This window comes from Liolophura sinensis, chromosome 9 (assembly GCF_032854445.1).
Source record: "Liolophura sinensis isolate JHLJ2023 chromosome 9, CUHK_Ljap_v2, whole genome shotgun sequence".
In the NCBI taxonomy this organism is placed as follows: Eukaryota; Metazoa; Mollusca; class Polyplacophora; order Chitonida; family Chitonidae; genus Liolophura; species Liolophura sinensis.
In genome coordinates, this window is record NC_088303.1 from 1413209 (window position 1) to 1434735 (window position 21527).

General features: G+C 39.5%; 1 protein-coding gene across 2 annotated transcripts in view; it reads left to right on the plus strand.

The window, feature by feature from the left end:
- Positions 1-2523: 2523 nt before the first annotated feature.
- LOC135475246 (protein IMPACT-like) overlaps positions 2524-21527 on the plus strand; it is a 49775-nt gene continuing 30771 nt past the window's right edge. Inside the window, exons 1-6 of one of the 2 annotated variants that reach the window (XM_064755070.1) lie at positions 2524-2681; positions 5737-5874; positions 7740-7792; positions 11351-11413; positions 13903-13985; positions 14745-14882. In XM_064755070.1, coding sequence (XP_064611140.1) covers positions 2634-2681; positions 5737-5874; positions 7740-7792; positions 11351-11413; positions 13903-13985; positions 14745-14882 — 523 coding nt within the window. In that variant the 5' untranslated portion in view covers positions 2524-2633. Of the gene's footprint in view, positions 2682-5736; positions 5875-6087; positions 6120-7739; positions 7793-11350; positions 11414-13902; positions 13986-14744; positions 14883-21527 lie in introns of those variants that run through there. The other variant, XM_064755072.1, reaches the window with a different exon arrangement.

The window sequence follows — 21527 nt, forward strand, 5'->3', positions numbered from 1 at the left end:
ACTGCCGGACAATGATAATTAAACTGCCAACACTGAATATGGTGTTTGTGGTTACCGGACTTGTGCTGTAGGAATCCATCACTGGTATCCCTCAGTCGACAGCAGAGGTTGTATTCTATAAACAGGTCAGACTGGACGAAAGCCCAAAAGCGATATGTGCGCAGCCAGTCCCGTACCTCATACTGGAATACTTTCTACAAAGAAACAAATAGGGTGGCACCAATGACATGCGTGTGGACAGATTACATCGGGGACATATATATATATATATATATATATATATATAGTATATATATATATATACTTATTTGATTGGTGTTTTTACGCCATACTCAAGAATATTTCACTTATACGAGCATTATGGTGGGAGGAAACCGGGCAGAGCTTGGGGAAAACCCACAGCAATCCGCAGGTTGCTGAAAGACCTTTCCACGTACGGCTGAAGAGGAAGCCAGCATGAGCTGGATTTGAACTCAAAGCGACCGCATTTGTGAGAGGCTCCCGGGTCATTACGCTGCGCTAGCGCGTTACAGAGGCCCCCTCGGGTACCTATAAGCTTGCCGAATAAAGATTTGAACATTAAACGTGTAATGTATGTCCATGACACGAGGCTGGTATAACCAGTCATTTGAGATAAGAAACAAATTCTGGAACTTCTCTACGTATATTGTAAAATTTTGACACAGGAGAATTAAAACCTGTTGTTTATGGATTTATTTCCAGGATGTCTCACTTTTGTTCTATCTACATATATTTCATTTGCAGCGGTAATTCCTTCAAATGAAGTGGAATATGACTTCAAATTACCTGCAGGGTTTATTTATGTGCTATTATAAGAAATAAGCTGTAAATCCGCATGGGCCTAAACAACCGTTTCAAGCCCCTGTACGTATAACTGAGGCCTGTGGTCGTGAGCTTTGAGCATGTATAAGTTATAATCCTATATGGTATAAGCTAAACCTTTTCACATTTCTACACCGTTGTACTCCAACTGCAGTTTCGAACTTTCGTTCGCATCAGGGATACTGCTATATGTATAGTATATATATGTATATATGGTTTGTCAGGTGATATATATAGATGGCACTTACATGTCTGTCCTTATGGACCGGCGGGTCCACGACAAAGTCTTTGAAGCGATGACGATACACAACCCTCTGTCCAAATACCTAGTTATAAATTAACAATCCATGTGTATTTTAACATTGTGTCCAATTTTTTTTTTAGCTTAAATAATGCGTTTAAAATTGATTTGATATTATAGGTCGGCGTACAATTTAACTAAAATAAGTGACAATAATGGCTCGTTTCGGATCTTTTCATGTTAGCTTATTGTCGAACATCATATAGGTTGATCATAATGTCGTATATACACAATAAAGTCAAATTTACAGGCCTATAAATTAACGATATCATAACCCATATGGGTTAATAAGTTGATTTCAGCATATAACGAAACATCACGCAATATAAATCCTTTGTGCTTATACGCTTAATACTTTCAGTGAGTACATTACGATCTAAGCCTACTTGAATCTCAAACGACAGAAAGGTAAAAGTAGCAAAATGTCCTTTTTTTCCTACTCACCGGCTGGTTGAGGAACACATTAAAGTAGTCTGAGAAAGCGTAATCTTGTAACAGTGTGGTCAAACTCGCCCTTAGAAGGGATTCGAAGTCGAGTGAGGCTGAAAAATAAAACATTCATGATGACGCTAGTATTTGGATAACCAACCTATTACCAACAAAGAAAAAGCTCTTGTCATAAGCATACGGTATGGCATTAGGGTTTTGTTTTGAAATTGCATAGAATAAGTGAAATATTCTTGAGTACGGCGTAAAACACCAAACAAATTAAATAAATAATTAAATTGCATAGAAGATATTACAAAACATAACGCTGATCGCATAACTTACATGCCATCGTAACTACAGCTTAAAACGATAATTTTTTGCACCCAAAGGCCTCATATTTGCCATCTTGTCTATCCACTTGGCCTTTACAGGTCACACTATACCGCCGTGCATAGTGACGTCATAAAAGGCCGACGTTACGCGCAAGCGGAGTTGCGCAGTGACAACATTTGTAGAGCTTGCTTTATTGAGTGGACGTCAAAGAAAATAGTAACCGAGCAACATTATTATTATTTTCAAACAGCATCCATCTAACTAAAAGTCACATGTAGGTTTCATGGACTTTCACATATTAAACACAGGACTTAATGATTTCAACTAGGGGTCCAAAATTGGTTAATAATTCGAGACGGACTTCATGAATTTTGGAGGTGTTTTCAACCTGCAATTTGATCAACGCCTAGTCACTCATATGAAAAGCCAAGGAACACATGAAATATTTTTACAATAGGAGTCAGTTTTAATTGTCCTTGTGCCACAACGTGGGCAGAATATGACCGATTTATACTAGTTAAGACTAAGAGCTAAAGGGACCTTGCAACAGTGCGATAAAGAGGCGGCTGTGTTACTAAAAATAGCCGAGTCACGTGACGTGAGGATTTCCCCAATATGGCCGACGGGAAACATCATAGGTGTTATGTGTACTTTCGTTTTCCACTTGCAAGTCAGTTTAGGGACAAAATAAGCTTCTGATGCTGAGTTTTGTCTGTTATGGTGGTGTATGCAAGATTTTCACATGGCAGATAACGATGACAATATTGCCAAACAGGTAAATCTAGGTGGCAATATTCGATGTTACGCATGTATGATTAAGGCAAACGCATCAACAGAGTTGTTGTCGACTGCGTCAGTACCCGGCGTGTAGCGTGTGCGTTTGTGTTAGTGAGTTGGACAGTCGTAACGGTACCTCATTGTTTAGAAATTCTGTTTACACCCTATTAATAAATTACTCGAAGCATATATGTACCATATACATGACATATATACGTACCACATACATGATATATACCTACAACATACATGACATATACGTACCACATACATGACATATATACGTACCACATACATGAAGAATACGTACCACATATACAATGTATACCTGCCACATACATATGTACCACATACATGACACATACATACCACATACATGACATATATACGTACCACATAAATGAGATATACACACCACATACATGACATATATACGCACCACACATATGGCATAAACGTACCACGTACATGACATATACATACCACATACATGACATATATACGTACCACATACATAACATATATACGTACCACATACATGACATAAACGTACCACGTTCATGAGATATAGGCACCACATACGTCACATATCATAAAACATACATGACATTATATGCATACCATATAGATGACATATTCGTACCACATACTAGTACGTGATGTATGTGTATCACATACATGACATATACATACCACATACGTGACATATACGTACCACATACTTGACATATATACTTACCACATACATGGCATATTCGTACCACATACTAGCACATGATGTATGTGTATCACATACATGACATATACGTACCACATACATGACATATACATACCACATACGTGACATATACGTACCCACATACTTGACATATATACTTACCACATACATGGCATATTCGTACCACATACTAGCACATGATGTATGTGTATCACATACATGACATATACGTACCACATACATGACATATACATACCACATACATGACATATACGTACCACATACTTGACATATATACATACCACATACATGGCATATTCGTACCACATACTTGACATATATACTTACCACATACATGGCATATTCGTACCACATACTAGCACATGATGTATGTGTATCACATACATGGACATATACGTACCACATACATGACATATACATACCACATACATGACATATACGTACCACATACTTGACATATATACGTACCACATACATGGCGTATTCGTACCACATACTAGCACAGGATGTATGTGTATCACATACATGACATATATGTACCACATACATGACATATGCGTACCACATACGTAACATAGGAGCAACTGCATCAGCTTTAAAATGGAGCATGCTCTGACGTTGGTTTGGGGTCAATCTTGATTAAACAAAATTCAGCTACTAAATTTGTGAAGGCACTCAAGCTTATGGCTCTACTCAGTGTATGAGTGGGTGTTAGTAGTGCAGATTTAACACACAGTAAAATTGGTAACTCTTTGAAAGCTACCTACAGGCCCTCTTAAACAACAGTTGTATGTGAGAATGTCAGTGACACAATGTCATCTGCAGATGGCCATGCATGGGTTTCCCCTAGGTGTACATTGCTCTCGTACCTTTGCTAACAGTATGGTAGAGCCATGCAAGATTCTGTTGATTTTCTTCAGGTACCAGTAGTTCTAGGGTTCTAGCATCGATGACCTTCAAGGCCTGCAAGCTTCTAGGGAATGAAGGCAAGGGTCGCCAAAGTTATAGCTCGCATATTTGTATTGCATGTACTTTCGCAGGAGACAAAAAATCAAATAGAACCGTAGTGTTAGTAAAGGTATGGAGCAATGTAGGACTAGGTTTTCCCCTGATTTCCTCCCACCATAATGCTGGCTGCCATTGTATGAGTGAAATACTTTTCGTCAACATCAAGTACCATTGGGCCAAATAAATAAACGAATCATAACAACAGTATTATCCCTTAATTGTCACATGGGAGTGATTATGACACAACACAAGATTAGTTTATGAGGCGTGAAACTATGAGAAGTGGGACCTCATCTCTTAAAGCTTTTGGTATTTAGGTTATGACTCGACAGTGACATATATTTTCCAGACAACAGAATGTAAAAATCATGATGTCAGCCTGGGAGAGCCTCATAAATGTTGAGAAACGTTAATAGATTTTTCAGCTCAGGTAGAATATATGTATTTGATAACGCTGCTTGCCCTGAATATTTGTCAGCCCTCAGTTTGCTGATTTGCTGTGAGCCATTTTCTGAGGTCCCACTTAACCACAGATTACTCCTAAAAATGCACCTTTTAAACAGGAGAGTGACCTCAAGGAGGTACATGTAATTCGGTGCAGCCCTGTTGAATGTGCCTATGCAGGATCATGCCACTTAAGCTGTGTGCCACACATAACGGTATGTAAATTTACATGATGCAGGAGTAAAGAGAAGTATATAAGGATCCTATCAAACCAGTTCTAACATTACAGTGAAAAGCGGCTGTTCCAGGCTGAATGGCCATTTCTTCGATTTTCTACAGATGGAACATTACATCCTGCTATGGGCACTTCCCTTCTAGTTCTTTGCCAGGTTAACAGAACTAAGGCAATATGACTAGGCTTGAATTACATGTAAGTAAGGACTACAAAAAAGCACAGAGCCATATTGTGCAAGACTAAATGCACATAGAGCCAGAATAAGAGAATCAAAAAGGTAGAGAAACATATTGATCTCAAGAAAAGTGTGATAAAGATTTGGGGAAACATGTAAGTAAAATGCCGTCTGGAAACTGATCAAACTTTATAATGATTACTGTTAGTCCACAGTTTAATTAGTATATTTTAATTTTGACTTACTGTTAGTCCACAGTTTAATTAGTATATTTTAATTTTGACTTAGATTTTTGTGGTAAAATTTCTTGAGAATTCACCTGAAGGCATCCCTGGGGGCAAGGCCGTGGCGATGACTTTGGGGAGGGGGGCTGACTTGAAGGGCCTGGGGGTGCAACTCTATACTGACACTCAAACAACAGGGTGTGCTCATCAATTATTGTGGTGATGCAGGCAGATGAAGTGGAGGCTTTGTCGAGTATCTTTGAGGGGTCATTTCATGTCGTGGATGAAGCAACGAGGACTTACAGCATACAGGTGACTGCAACAGAGGATGGGGTGGACCAGGAAACAATGCCAGTCATGCTACAGGTAATGTGTTAATGGGGTGGACAAGGAAACAATGCCAGTCGTGCTACAGGTAATGTGTTAATGGGGTGGACCAGGAAACAGTGCCAGTCATGCTACAGGTAATGTGTTAATGGGGTGGACCAGGAAACAATGCCAGTCATGCTACAGGTAATGTGTTAATGGGGTGGACAAGGAAACAATGCCAGTCATGCTACAGGTAATGTGTTAATGGGGTGGACCAGGAAACAATGCCAGTCATGCTACAGGTAATGTGTTAATGGGGTGGACAAGGAAACAATGCCAGTCATGCTACAGGTAATGTGTTAATGGGGTGGACAAGTGGGGTGGGTGGGGACACTGGAAATTGGTGCCAATAAGACGTTGCTTACATGCACCCACCCAATATGTTAACTGACAGAAGTAAGGGGAAAATGTAATGTTTTCAGTCTGTATTTCATTAGCTGCAAGTATATAAAGTATAAAGTATATAAAGTATAAAGTATATAAAGTATAAAGTATATAAAGTATAAAGTATATAAAGTAATCGAAGATAATTGTGGATGAGGACATCACTTTTCTTTAAATAGCATGCAAAATATTTTGTGAGGACTGACACATCTTGCTTCGCATTCTAACTCTTACGGTTCTGCAACTTGAATCATAGTTAAATGTTATCAACTATCATGACAATAGCAAATCTGCACGCCACACATCGGAAAGTTTGTTAGTAACTTGCCAAAGTTTGGTAGTTTATCCTGGGCACTCCAGTTCCCCTCACCCATCAGACTGATTGGCATTGTATAAGTGAGTCATTCTTGGGTATGCCTTAAACTGACAACAGGAAACATAAGGTAAATAAATTGTGTCTGGCCTACTAGTGTTTGTGTAAATCCAGTGAGGCTGATTAAGTGTGTATGGAGTGAGTCCATCTATTGCTGGTTCAGCTATCCATGGCTTTCATGTCAGAATTAGGTCTGTCCAGTACAGGGAACATGGTGGGGTGTTCTACTGGTCTCTGCCCTCCAGTTTCTTCCACCAGTCAACCCATCATGCCCATAAACCTGACTGCACAGAGGTATAAAGGGCAATACCCTCAAGTACCAGCACAGCTTAATTCCCAAACGAAATAAGGTCAAGAGAGAGATTGAGACGTCTCAAATGTTCTGTATTGGCTGTTAGGAATGACTTGTCTTTCATTGCACATTTGAGCAGTCATGTAGCCCAAGATCTTCATAATGATATTGATTGGGGGTCACACATAGGAGTGTTAAGATAGATACACAAGTCTTCCCATTTTGAAAGATTCTCACCCTTGGGAGTCACACAGTATTTATCAAATTCCATCCATGCTAAATGAAACTTTGTGGGCACCTAGAAATTTAGATGTACTTGAGCATTTTGAAAAATACACACAAATAATCTATAGCTGATTTCAATGCCTTGTCCTCACAAAAGTCGTCAGTGTTGTTGCATGGGCAGAAATGGCCATATGCTTTTGTTAGTCCAGCATTTGGATGGGTGCCATATTCTGTGGGTTAACACAGTCTTGACCAAATCGTACAAAGTTACCTCCCACTTTGTGATGATAGCCGTTTCTCTGTAAACTCACACATTTGCATGTGTAGTTTATCGACAAAATCAAATACATAGAGTAACAGAAACTTTAAACACCGTAAAACTTGACCTGGGAAATGTAGACCTGATCTATATAGAAAATTTTGGTCTTCAAATTGATGTGTAAGAGCTCTATAAATATTTATGTTTTAGTTTTTTTCGTTAAGGCTAACTGCTTGAGCAGAACTGTTCATAACAGTGGAAGGGGGATAACTCTTGTCATTTTACAGTCTGCTTGGCATGTTAGTGTGTGGCCCTATGATGTGTTTCAGATCCAGATGCCTCCGGATTACCCTAGCAGTGCACCACCTGTGTACCAACTCAAGTATGTACATATGCTTCACTCTCAATGAAATTTGTCAGTTTTTAACTATTTTTCAACTCAAAATCACTCGCTGGATGTAAACACGGGCCAGCTGGTATATACAGTAGTGACAGTTATCCACAATTAAACATGACATGACTTTGAACAAGATTTTACCATCCTTACACAAAACAGTTTGTAATTTGCTCATTTTCTATCAACGTTTCCAACTTGTATGCATCACTGTAGTCATAGGGACATGTCGGAGCGGGTTGTGGTCACATGGTAATCTTATAAGGGCTAGGGACTTGTAGGAGCGGGTCATGATCACATGGTAATCCTGTGACCGTTAGGGACATGTAGGTGTGGGTCATAGTCACACGGTAATCTTATAAGGGTTAGGGACATGTAGGAGCAGGTCATGGTCACATGGTAATCTTATAACAGTTTGGGACATGTAGGAGCAGGTTGTGGTCACATGGTAATCCTATAACCATTAGGGACATGTAGGAGCGGGTCGTGGTCACATGGTACACTCTATAACGGTTTGGAACATGTAGGAGTGAGTCATGGTCACATGGTAATCTTACAATGGCCAGGGACATGTAGGAGCAGGTCAGGGTCACATGGTAATCTTTATAACGGTTGGGGATATGTAGGAGCGGGTCATGGTCACATGGTAATCTTATAATGGTTGGGGACATGTAGGAGCAGGTCATGGTCAAATGGTAACCCAATAATGGTTGGGGACATGTAGGAGCAAGTCATGGTCACATGGTAATCTTATAACGGTTGGGGACATGTAGGAGTGGGTCATGGTCACATGGTAATCTTATAATGGTTGGGGACATGTAGGAGCAAGTCATGGTGACATGGTAATCTTATAACGGTTGGGGACATGTAGGAGCGGGTCATGGTCACATGGTAACCCTATAACGGTTAGGGACATGTAGGAGCGGGTCATGGTCACATGGTAATCTTATAACGGTTGGGGACATGTAGGAGCAGGTCATGGTCACATGGTAATATTATAACTGTTAGGGTCATGTAGGAGCGGGTCATGGTCACCTTGTAATCTTTATAACAGTTGGGGACATGTAGGAGCGGGTCATGGTCACATGGTAATCTTATAACGGTTGGGGACATGTAGGAGCGGGTCATGGTCACATGGTAACCCTATAACGGTTGGGGACATGTAGGAGCGGGTCATTGTCACATGGTAATCTTATAACAGTAAGGGACATGTAGGAGCCGGCTTTGGTCACATGGTTATCTAGTAACAGATGGTGACATGCAGGAGCCGGGCATGGTCACGTGGTAATCTTATAACGGTAGGGGACATGCGGATCATTATCATGTGGTTGACATGCTTGTCTTTCTGTCACTAGGACAGACAAGCTATGGGTTCAGTTCCAGGGTGGAAAACAGATTTTTACTGTTCCTGGGGCTGTGATGACTTTGGGTGGTTAGTGATACTTAAAAAAAAAATGGAGTGCTTTGAAAATCTCATCTTGTACAATTAGGGGACAACAGTTTTATGTTTTACAAGTGTACCAACACAAAAAAGTCTCAAAATGTTCTGGGATTGAAACTGAAAACCCACCTTTTCATGTTATCTGATCTTAATGTTTAATCAATGTGGCAAGTCTTTATACCAGTATGTCAGCCATGGGAAAGTTTGTCTGTAGGCCTAAGCTGTCAAAGGCTGGTGGACTACCTGGGTCACTCTGGTTTTCTTCATCTATACATTTTACTCCCATAGGCCTAAGCTGTCAAAGGCTGGTGGGTTACCTGGGTCACTCTGGTTTTCTTCACCTATACATTTTACTCCCATATGCCTAAGCTGTCAAAGGCTGGTGGATTACGTGAGGCAATCTGGTTTTCTTCATCTATAAATTTTACAGCCATAGGCCTAAGCTGTCAAAGGCTGGTGGATTACGTGAGGCAATCTGGTTTTCTTCACCTATACATTTTACTCCCATATGCCTAAACTGTCAAAGGCTGGTGGATTACGTGAGGCAATCTGGTTTTCTTCATCTATAAATTTTACAGCCATAGGCCTAAGCTGTCAAAGGCTGGTGGATTACGTGAGGCAATCTGGTTTTCTTCATCTATAAATTTTACTGCCATAGGCCTAAGCTGTCACAGGCTGGTGGGTTACCTGGGTCACTCAGGTTTTCTTCACCTATAAATTTTACAGCCATAGGCCTAAGCTGTCAAAGGCTGGTGGATTACGTGAGGCAATCTGGTTTTCTTCATCTATAAATTTTACTGCCATAGGCCTAAGCTGTCACAGGCTGGTGGGTTACCTGGGTCACTCAGGTTTTCTTCACCTATAAATTTTACTGCCATAGGCCTAAGCTGTCAAAGGCTGGTGGATTACGTGAGGCAATCTGGTTTTCTTCATCTATAAATTTCACTGCCATATGCCTAAGCTGTCAAAGGCTGGTGGGTTACCTGGGTCACTCTGGTTTTCTTCACCTATAAATTTTACTGCCATATGCCTAAACTGTCAAAGGCTGGTGGACTACCTGGGTCACTCGGGTTTTCTTCATCTATACGTTTTACTGCCATAGGCCTAAGTTGTCAAAGGCTGGTGGACTACCTGGGTCACGCGGGTTTTCTTCACCTATAAATTTTACTGCCATATGCCTAAGTTGTCAAAGGCTGGTGGACTACCTGGGTCACTCTGGTTTTCTTCACCTATAAATTTTACTGCCATATGCCTAAACTGTCAAAGGCTGGTGGACTACCTGGGTCACTCGGGTTTTCTTCACCTATAAATTTTACTGCCATATGCCTAAACTGTCAAAGGCTGGTGGACTACCTGGGTCACTCGGGTTTTCTTCATCTATACGTTTTACTGCCATAGGCCTAAGTTGTCAAAGACTGGTGGACTACCTGGGTCACGCGGGTTTTCTTCACCTATAAATTTTACTGCCATATGCCTAAGTTGTCAAAGGGTGGTGGACTACCTGGGTCACTCTGGTTTTCTTCACCTATAAATTTTACTGCCATATGCCTAAACTGTCAAAGGGTGGTGGACTACCTGGGTCACTCTGGTTTTCTTCACCTATAAATTTTACTGCCATATGCCTAAGCTGTCAAAGGCTGGTGGACTACCTGGGTCACTCTGGTTTTCTTCATCTATAAATTTTACTGCTCCTTAGAAGACTTCTATGGGACACTCTGGTTTCCATCAGCCATAAAGCTTTACTGCCATCATGTAAGTGAGGTAATTTTGAGTATAGTGTAGAACAGCAATCAAATAGATAAATAATCAAATGATTTTCAGTATGTAAGTCGGTGAGAGCAGGTCTGGCTTCAAAATTTAAGTGGTTGGGAGCTGTCTCCCCTCAGCCATTGTACAGGGATTGCTAGCAGAAATATTTTTAGCAATTTTTGTAATTTGTACACGAGAAAACTTTAATCCAAAATGTTAGTTATCTTGTTTGCTGATCCTATCAAAATAGAGAAGTACATAAATGTGGCTGGACACTCCTGCTTGTGGTTACATAAATTGCTGAAAAACTTTGAACTATATTCCCATAATTGATTTGATTTAATAACTGTTTGTAGTGCTCCATGGCTAAGAGGGGACAATAGAGCCGATTTGGAGGCCAGTTTGCAAGAAATCTACGTGTAAGTATTTCATGGCAATGTATCCTTTGGGGATTTGAGGTCACGTACAAAGGATTGTGGGTATAGTGTTATACACAGGTATATATGTCTACACTTTGTCATTGCTTTTTCGCTATTTTATGATACAAAATATTAAATGTTGATATTATCACTCTTGATTGCTTATAGCCAGATATCTAGGCCTACTTGTAAAAATGTTATAATAAAATATGGTGTAAGGCCATGTGTTTGATGTTACAAGCCCTTTATAACAAAAAAGGGTAGGTAGGTCGGGGGTTTTTTTGTGTTTTTTTGCAGAAGGAAAGAACGATCGTAGAATATTGATCAAATGATTGATCACAATTAAACTTGCTTAACATTGATCAAAATGAAGTACTAAATTATGTCACCAAATATTTCGAAATTCTAAAAATGAATGTTCTTAGATCTTTACACTAAAATTAACAAGTCAACGTTTGTTAACAATTTTTATAATTGCCAGAGCGCAATTCAAGTCTACAGTTTGTGCTAGCATTGTCAAGCTTGATACAGACCCGGGGGAGGGGGGGGGGGGTTGTGGGGAGAGGGGGTGTTGTGGTGTGAGCGTGTGAAAATGTAACCAAAATCCTGTCCATCTGAAGCGGAACCTCATGACCTAGTAAAATAAAATCTGTGCTGAGAAATCTGTTTCCATTTTCCTAAAATTCCTAATGTTAAGGATCAAACATTTATTCTGTTCTCAATACATCATTCAATGTACATGTTTGTCTAAAAGTATGAAGATTGTCAGCACCAAAGTCAGCCCCAGCTCAGCTCACCAGCTTTGACCTTATCTACGCTGTCCAAACCATGTATACATGAGGAAGAGGAGAGCCAGTATCATGTTGTGTTGCATGCAGATTAAAGGATTCAACATATCAGCTTTGTCTTTGTAGGTGAACTTCCCTGCACCCTTTTAGAAATGCACCTGCCCTTTCTATTGTCACTACCATTGTTGCCACTTCACAACAGTGTATCAGTGAACAGATATCATACCAATGTATTCCCAGCTACATGCTCCCTAGCATAGAGTTTTGACAGGGAGAAAAGGTATCCAAGGTGTGATGAGGAGGTTTGTCAGGTGTGATGAGGAGGTTTGTCAGGTGTGATGAGGAGGTTTGTCATGTGTGATCAGTAGGTTTGTCAGGTGTGATGAGGAGGTTTGTCAGGTGTGATGAGGAGGTTTGTCATGTGTGATGAGGAGGTTTGTCAGGTGTGATGAGGAGGTTTGTCTGGTGTGTTCAGGAGGTTTGTCAGGTGTGATCAGTAGGTTTGTCAGGGATGATGAGGAGGTTTGTCTGGTGTGTTCAGGAGGTTTGTCAGGTGTGATCAGTAGGTTTGTCAGGTGTGATGAGGAGGTTTGTCAGGTGTGATCAGTAGGTTTGTCAGGGGTGATGAGGAGGTTTGTCAGGTGTGATGAGGAGGTTTGTCATGTGTGATCAGTAGGTTTGTCAGGTGTGTTCAGGAGGTTAGTCAGGTGTGATGAGGAGGTTTGTCAGGTGTGATGAGGAGGTTTGTCAGGTGTGATGAGGAGGTTTGTCAGGTGTGATGAGGAGGTTTGTCAGGTGTGATCAGTAGGTTTGTCAGGTGTGATGAGGAGGTTTGTCAGGTGTGTTCAGGAGGTTAGTCAGGTGTGATCAGTAGGTTTGTCAGGGGTGATGAGGAGGTTTGTCTGGTGTGTTCAGGAGGTTTGTCAGGTGTGATCAGTAGGTTTGTCAGGTGTGATGAGGAGGTTTGTCTGGTGTGATCAGTAGGTTTGTCAGGTGTGATGAGGAGGTTTGTCTGGTGTGTTCAGGAGGTTTGTCAGGTGTGATCAGTAGGTTTGTCAGGTGTGATGAGGAGGTTTGTCTGGTGTGTTTAGGGGGTTTGTCACGTATGATGAGGAGGTTTGTGTTAAGGAGGTTTGTCAGGTGTGATGATGAGGTTTGTCAGGTGTGATGAGGAGGTTTGTCAGGTGTGATCAGTAGGTTTGTCAGGGGTGATGAGGAGGTTTGTCAGGTGTGATCAGTAGGTTTGTCAGGGGTGATGAGGAGGTTTGTCTGGTGTGTTCGGGAGGTTTGTCAGGTGTGTTAAGGAGGTTTGTCAGGTGTGATGAGGAGGTTTGTCAGGTGTGTTCAGGAGGTTTTTGTCATGTGTGATGAGGAGGTTTGTCAGGTGTGATGAGGAGGTTTTTGTCAGGTGTGATCAGGAGGTTTTTGTCAGGTGTGATCAGGAGGTTTGTCTAGTGTGTCAGGAGACTTTGTGATGGATATTTGTGTTTATTGTTTTATGTTTATAAGGAGATTTCTCAGCCAAATGATCAGATGTTGTAACCAGAGCCTGCTTTTCCTCCATAGTCAGATTACCAGCTAAACTACAAATCAGTGGGTTTTTTATCTCACTTTGGAATGATGCCATTTAACCTACCAGAAAACAACACAGTGTTTGTACACATGTGCTTGTGCTACTCATGTACCATGTCTTCCTTACAGTGAAAATATGGGAGAAAGTATTATATACCTATGGGTGGAAGAAATCAGGGAATTTTTGAAGAGTGGTAGTTGGAGAAGTCAAGGTGAGCTCTCAGAGGTAGTCCATTTTCCTGTTTCAGATTTGCTTAATGTATTGTTCACTTTTAAATGTTAACTGTTAATTGTAAACTTTCAATTGTTAACTGTTTCAAGCACCCAGTAAAATGTTAATCATTAAAATGAATGTGGAATAGTTGTTTAATTTTCTGGGGAAAGCCTGTATTAGTGTACTATTCACATACATGTATGGAGACATGTTTGCTACATGTGCACACAGGTGTGTGTATAGGTGAATTCAATTCTCAATCAAATATGCACATAACAGTTTGAGTTTACCGTCTGACATATTCCAGTTAAAGGCCTTTTTTGTTATGTATAATGATAGATAAAACTGAATTTCACTACCATGTTGACTACACAGATTTTCTCTGGGGAACTTCATTTAAACATGCTTATAAGCACAGGTATACACTGTGTATTGATATACTTTATAAACAGAGGTTTTGTATCTTGCACAGGCCATAAAAGGTGTTGTTTTTCACATTAAAATTCTGTGCTAAAATGTAGAATAATGAATGATGCATTTTAATAAATTGATGAAAAGTTTAATTTTAAGCACATTTTATTAAGGTATTAACTTATATTAACTTCAGCTCATTAGTGTCATTTTGATGTCATCAGAGTAGGTTTTACATGTTTTTTAGCATGGCAATAATTTTACCTACTATGTATAACTATAAAAATTTCTATTCATGTGTATAAATATGTGTTTGTGGTCTGCATGTACGTATATGTTTGGCCAGATTGCTCTGGTGAAGCAGATGTTACAGAACTAGAGCTTGAGTTAGATGATCTTGAGGTGTGTGGTAGAGATACAGACAGGTGGAGAAGAGAAGGATTGGCTGGGAGTCATGGAGGTGAAGATGCTGGGCAAGATCAGTGTAAGTATACAAGCATGCACAGTTTTGATGGTCGTCATCTTTTACCATTCTGCTCATGTTCAGTGGGACTCTCCTTGCCTACACTACATCTTCCACTGTATTATATTCATGTCAACTGGACTCTCCTTGCCTACACTACATTTTCTACTGTATTGTGTTCATTTCAACTGGACTCTCCTTGCCTACACTTCATCTTCTACTCTATTATGTTCATGTCAACTGGACTCTCCTTGCCTACACTACATCTTCTACTGTATAATGTTCATGTCAACTGGACTCTCCTTGCCTACACTACATCTTCTACTATATTATGTTCATGTCAACTGGACTCTCCTTGTCTACACTACATCTTCTACTATATTATGTTCATGTCAACTGGACTCTCCTTGCCTACACTACATCTTCTACTATATTATGTTCATGTCAACTGGACTCTCCTTGCCTACACTTCATCTTCTACTATATTATGTTCATGTCAACGGGACTCTCCTTACCTACACTACATCTTCTACTATATTATGTTCATGTCAACGGGACTCCCCTTGCCTACACTACATCTTCTACTATATTATGTTCATGTCAACTGAACTCTCCTTGCCTACACTACATCTTGTACTATATTATGTTCATGTCAACTGGACTCTCCTTGCCTACACTACATCTTCCACTGTATTATATTCATGTCAACTGGACTCTCCTTGCCTACACTACATTTTCTACTGTATTATGTTCATGTCAACTGGACTCTCCTTGCCTACACTTCATCTTCTACTATATTATGTTCATGTCAACTGGACTCTCCTTGCCTACACTACATCTTCTACTGTATTATGTTCATGTCAACTGGACTCTCCTTGCCTACACTTCATCTTCTACTATATTATGTTCATGTCAACTGGACTCTCCTTACCTACACTACATCTTCTACTGTATAATATTCATGTCAACTGGACTCTCCTTGCCTACACTACATCTTCTACTATATTATGTTCATGTCAACTGGACTCTCCTTGCCTACACTACATCTTCCACTGTATTATATTCATGTCAACTGGACTCTCCTTGCCTACACTACATTTTCTACTATATTATGTTCATGTCAACTGGACTCTCCTTGCCTACACTTCATCTTCTACTATATTATGTTCATGTCAACTGGACTCTCCTTGCCTACACTACATCTTCTACTGTATTATGTTCATGTCAACTGGACTCTCCTTGCCTACACTACATCTTGTACTATATTATGTTCATGTCAACTGGACTCTCCTTGTCTACACTACATCTTCTACTATATTATATTCATGTCAACGGGACTACTATATTATGTTCATGTCAACTGGACTCTCCTTGCCTACACTACATCTTGTACTATATTATGTTCATGTCAACTGGACTCCCCTTGTCTACACTACATCTTCTACTATATTATATTCATGTCAACTGGACTCTCCTTGTCTACACTACATCTTCTACTATATTATGTTCATGTCAACTGGACTCTCCTTGCCTACACTACATCTTCTACTATATTATGTTCATGTCAACTGGACTCTCCTTGCCTACACTTCATCTTCTACTATATTATGTTCATGTCAACTGGACTCTCCTTACCTACACTACATCTTCTACTATATTATGTTCATGTCAACGGGACTCCCCTTGCCTACACTACATCTTCTACTATATTATGTTCATGTCAACTGGACTCTCCTTGCCTACACTACATCTTCTACTATATTATGTTCATGTCAACTGAACTCTCCTTGCCTACACTACATCTTCTACTATATTATGTTCATGTCAACTGGACTCTCCTTGCCTACACTACATCTTCCACTGTATTATATTCATGTCAACTGGACTCTCCTTGCCTACACTACATTTTCTACTGTATTATGTTCATGTCAACTGGACTCTCCTTGTCTACACTTCATCTTCTACTATATTATGTTCATGTCAACTGGACTCTCCTTGCCTACACTACATCTTCTACTATATTATGTTCATGTCAACTGGACTCTCCTTGCCTACACTACATCTTGTACTATATTATGTTCATGTCAACTGGACTCTCCTTGTCTACACTACATCTTCTGCTATATTATATTCATGTCAACGGGACTACTATATTATGTTCATGTCAACTGAACTCTCCTTGCCTACACTACATCTTCTACTATATTATGTTCTTGTCAACTGGACTCCCCTTGTCTACACTACATCTTCTACTATATTATATTCATGTCAACTGGACTCTCCTTGTCTACACTACATCTTCTACTATATTATGTTCATGTCAACTGGACTCTCCTTGCCTACACTACATCTTCTACTATATTATGTTCATGTCAACTGGACTCTCCTTGCCTACACTTCATCTTCTACTATATTATGTTCATGTCAATTGGACTCTCCTTACCTACACTACATCTTCTACTATATTATGTTCATGTCAACTGAACTCTCCTTGCCTACACTACATCTTCTACTATATTATGTTCATGTCAACGGGACTCCCCTTGCCTACACTACATCTTCTACTATATTATGTTCATGTCAACTGGACTCTCCTTACCTACACTACATCTTGTACTATATTATGTTCATGTCAACTGGACTCTCCTTGCCTACACTTCATCTTCTACTATATTATGTTCATGTCAACTGGACTCTCCTTGCCTACACTTCATCTTCTACTATATTATGTTCATGTCAACTGGACTCTCCTTACCTACACTACATCTTCTACTGTATTATGTTCATGTCAACTGGACTCTCCTTGCCTACACTACATCTTCTACTGTATAATGTTCATGTCAACTGGACTCTCCTTGCCTACACTACATCTTGTACTATATTATGTTTATGTCAACTGGACTCCCCTTGCCTACACTACATCTTCTACTATATTATGTTCATGTCAACTGAACTCTCCTTGCCTACACTACATCTTCTACTATATTATATTCATGTCAACGGGACTCCCCTTGCCTACACTACATCTTGTACTATATTATGTTCATGTCAACTGGACTCTCCTTGTTTACACCTCATCTTTTTACTGTTCTCATATCAGCTGGACTCCCCTTGCTTACATTTTGTACGCCTCATCTTTTTACTGTTTTCATGTCAATTGGACTCCCCTTGCCTACATTTTGTACACCACATCTTCTTACTGTTTTCATGTCAATTGGACTCCCCTTTCCTACATTTTGTACACATCATCTTTTTACTGTTTTCATGTCAGTTGGACTTCCCTTGCCTACATTTTGAACACCTCATCTTTTTACTGTTCTCATATCAGCTGGACTCCCCTTGCCTATATTTTGTACACCTCATCTTTTTACTGTTTTCATGTCAATTGGACTCCCCTTGCCTCCATTTTGTACACCTCATCCTTTTACTGTTTTCATGTCAGTTGGACTCCCCTTGCCTACATTTGTACACCTCATCTTTTGATTGTTCTCATTGTCAGTTGGACTCTCCTTGCCTACATTTTGTACACCTCACCTTTTTACTGTTTTCATGTCAATTGGACTCCCCTTGCCTACATTTTGTACACCTCATCCTTTTACTGTTTTCATGTCAGTTGGACTCCCCGTGCCTACATTTTGTACAACACATCTTTTTACTGTTTTCATGTCAATTGGACTCGCCGTGCCTACATTTTGTACAACACATCTTTTTACCGTTTTCATGTCAATTGGACTCCCCTTGCCTACATTTTGTACACCACATCTTTTTACTGTTTTCATGTCAATTGGACTCCCCTTGCCAACACCCCATCTTTTACATGAACCAGTCATGGATATTTTCCTCTCAGACTGGTGTTCTATTTCCTTTAATGAACCATATGAATACCATGCAGGAGCATGGTTAATAAGTTATGTGCTTTAACCATGTTAAATGCAGTTTTCTGATGTGCAACTATTTTGGCTTTACAGTACAATATTTTACATTTTCCTGTATTTACAGTGTATTTTTTTTAGTTTTTTTTTCATTTATTTATTTTGTTTTAATTTTTTTTTTGAAACTGATAATTTTGTCAATGTCTGTGTGACATTGTCTTTCAGAGTGTATACCTGCCCAGAGTTCATGTTTTGGTTGTTTATCTTTCACAGTGTATATCTGCCCAGAGTGTATGTTTGGTTGTTTATCTTTCACAGTGTATATCTGTCCAGAGTGTATGTTTTGGTTGTTTATCTTTCACAGTGTATACCTGCCCAGAGTGTATGTTTGATTGTTTATCTTTTACAGTGTATACCTGCCCAAAGTGAATGTTTCGTTGTTTGTCTTTCACAGTGTATATCTGCCCAGAGTGTATGTTTGGTTGTTTATCTTTCACATTGTATATCTGCCCAGAGTGTATGTTTTGGTTGTTTATCTTTCACAGTGTAGGCCTATATCTGCACAGAGTGTATGTTTGGTTGTTTATCTTTCACAGTCTATACCTGCCCAGAGTGTATGTTTGATTGTTTATCTTTTACAGTATATACCTGCCCAAAGTGAATGTTTCTTTGTTTATTTTTCACATTGTGTACCTGTCCTAAGTGTATGTTTTGGTTGTTTATCTTTCACAGTGTATATCTGCCCAAAGTGTATGTTTGGTTGTTTATCTTTCACATTGTATACCTGTCCAGAGTGTATGTTTGGTTGTTTATCTTTCACAGTGTATACCTGTCCAGAGTGTATGTTTGGTTGTTTATCTTTCACAGTGTATGTTTGCCCAGAGAGTAGGTTTGGTTGTTTATCTTTCACAGTGTATACCTGCCCAGAGTGTAGGTTTGGTTGTTTATCTTTCACAGTGTATATCTGTCCAGAGTGTATATTTGGTTGTTTATCTTTCACAGTGTAAACCTGACCAGAGTGTATATTTGGTTGTTTATCTTTCACACTGTATATCTGCCCAAAGTGTATGTTTGGTTGTTTATCTTTCACAGTGTATATCTGCCCAGAGTGTATGTTTGGTTGTTTATCTTTCACATTGTCCATCTGCCCAGAGTGCATGTTTGGTTGTTTGTCTTTCACACTGTTTATCTGCCCAGAGTGTATGTTTGGTTGTTTATCTTTCACAAAGTATGTCTGCCCAGAGTGTATTTTTGGTTGTTTCTCTTTTACAGTGTATACCTGCCCAGAGTGATCGTTTGGTTGTTTATCTTTCACCGTGTATATCTGTCCAGAGTGTATGTTTGGTTGTTTATCTTTCACGGAATATACCTGTCCAGAGTGTATGTTTAGTCATTTATCTTTTACAGTGTATACCTATAAAGAGTGTAAGTTTGGTTGTTTATCTTTCACAGTGTATACATGCCCAGAGTGTATGTTTTGGATGTTTATCTTTCACAGTGTATACCTGCCCAGAGTGTATGTTTGGTTGTTTATCTTTCACAGTGTATACCTGCTCAGAGTGTGTGTTTTGTTTATCTTTCACAGTGTATATCTGCCCTGAGTATATGTTTTGGTTGTTTATCTTTCACTGTGTATATCAACCCAGAGTGCATATTTGGTTGTTTGTCTTTAATAGTGTATACCTGTCCAGAATGTCTGTTTGGTTGTTTATCTTTCACAGTGTATATCTGTCCAGGGTGTATGTTTGGTTGTTTATCTTTCACAGTGTATATCTGCCCAGAGTGTATGTTTGGTTGTTTATCTTTCACAGTGTATATCTGCCCAGAGTGTATGTTAAATTGTTTATCCTTCAGATTGTAAATCTGCCCAGAGTGTATGTTTTGGTTGTTTATCTTTCACAGTGTATATCTGCATCTGCCCAGAGTGTACGTTTGGTTGTTTATCTTTCACATTGTGTATGCACCCAGAATGTATGATTGGTTGTTTATCTTTCACACTGTATACCTGTCCAGAGTGTATGTTTTGTTGTTTATCTTTCACAGTGTATATCTGTCCAGAGTGTATGTTTTGGTTGTTTATCTTTCACAGTGTATACCTGCCCAGAGTGTATGTTTGATTGTTTATCTTTTACAGTGTATACCTGCCCAAAGTGAATGTTTCGTTGTTTGTCTTTCACAGTGTATATCTGCCCAGAGTGTATGTTTGGTTGTTTATCTTTCACATTGTATATCTGCCCAGAGTGTATGTTTTGGTTGTTTATCTTTCACAGTGTAGGCCTATATCTGCACAGAGTGTATGTTTCGTTGTTTATCTTTCACAGTCTATACCTGCCCAGAGTGTATGTTTGATTGTTTATCTTTTACAGTATATACCTGCCCAAAGTGAATGTTTCTTTGTTTATTTTTCACATTGTGTACCTGTCCTAAGTGTATGTTTTGGTTGTTTATCTTTCACAGTGTATATCTGCCCAAAGTGTATGTTTGGTTGTTTATCTTTCACATTGTATACCTGTCCAGAGTGTATGTTTGGTTGTTTATCTTTCACAGTGTATACCTGTCCAGAGTGTATGTTTGGTTGTTTATCTTTCACAGTGTATGTTTGCCCAGAGAGTAGGTTTGGTTGTTTATCTTTCACAGTGTATACCTGCCCAGAGTGTAGGTTTGGTTGTTTATCTTTCACAGTGTATATCTGTCCAGAGTGTATATTTGGTTGTTTATCTTTCACAGTGTAAACCTGACCAGAGTGTATATTTGGTTGTTTATCTTTCACACTGTATATCTGCCCAAAGTGTAT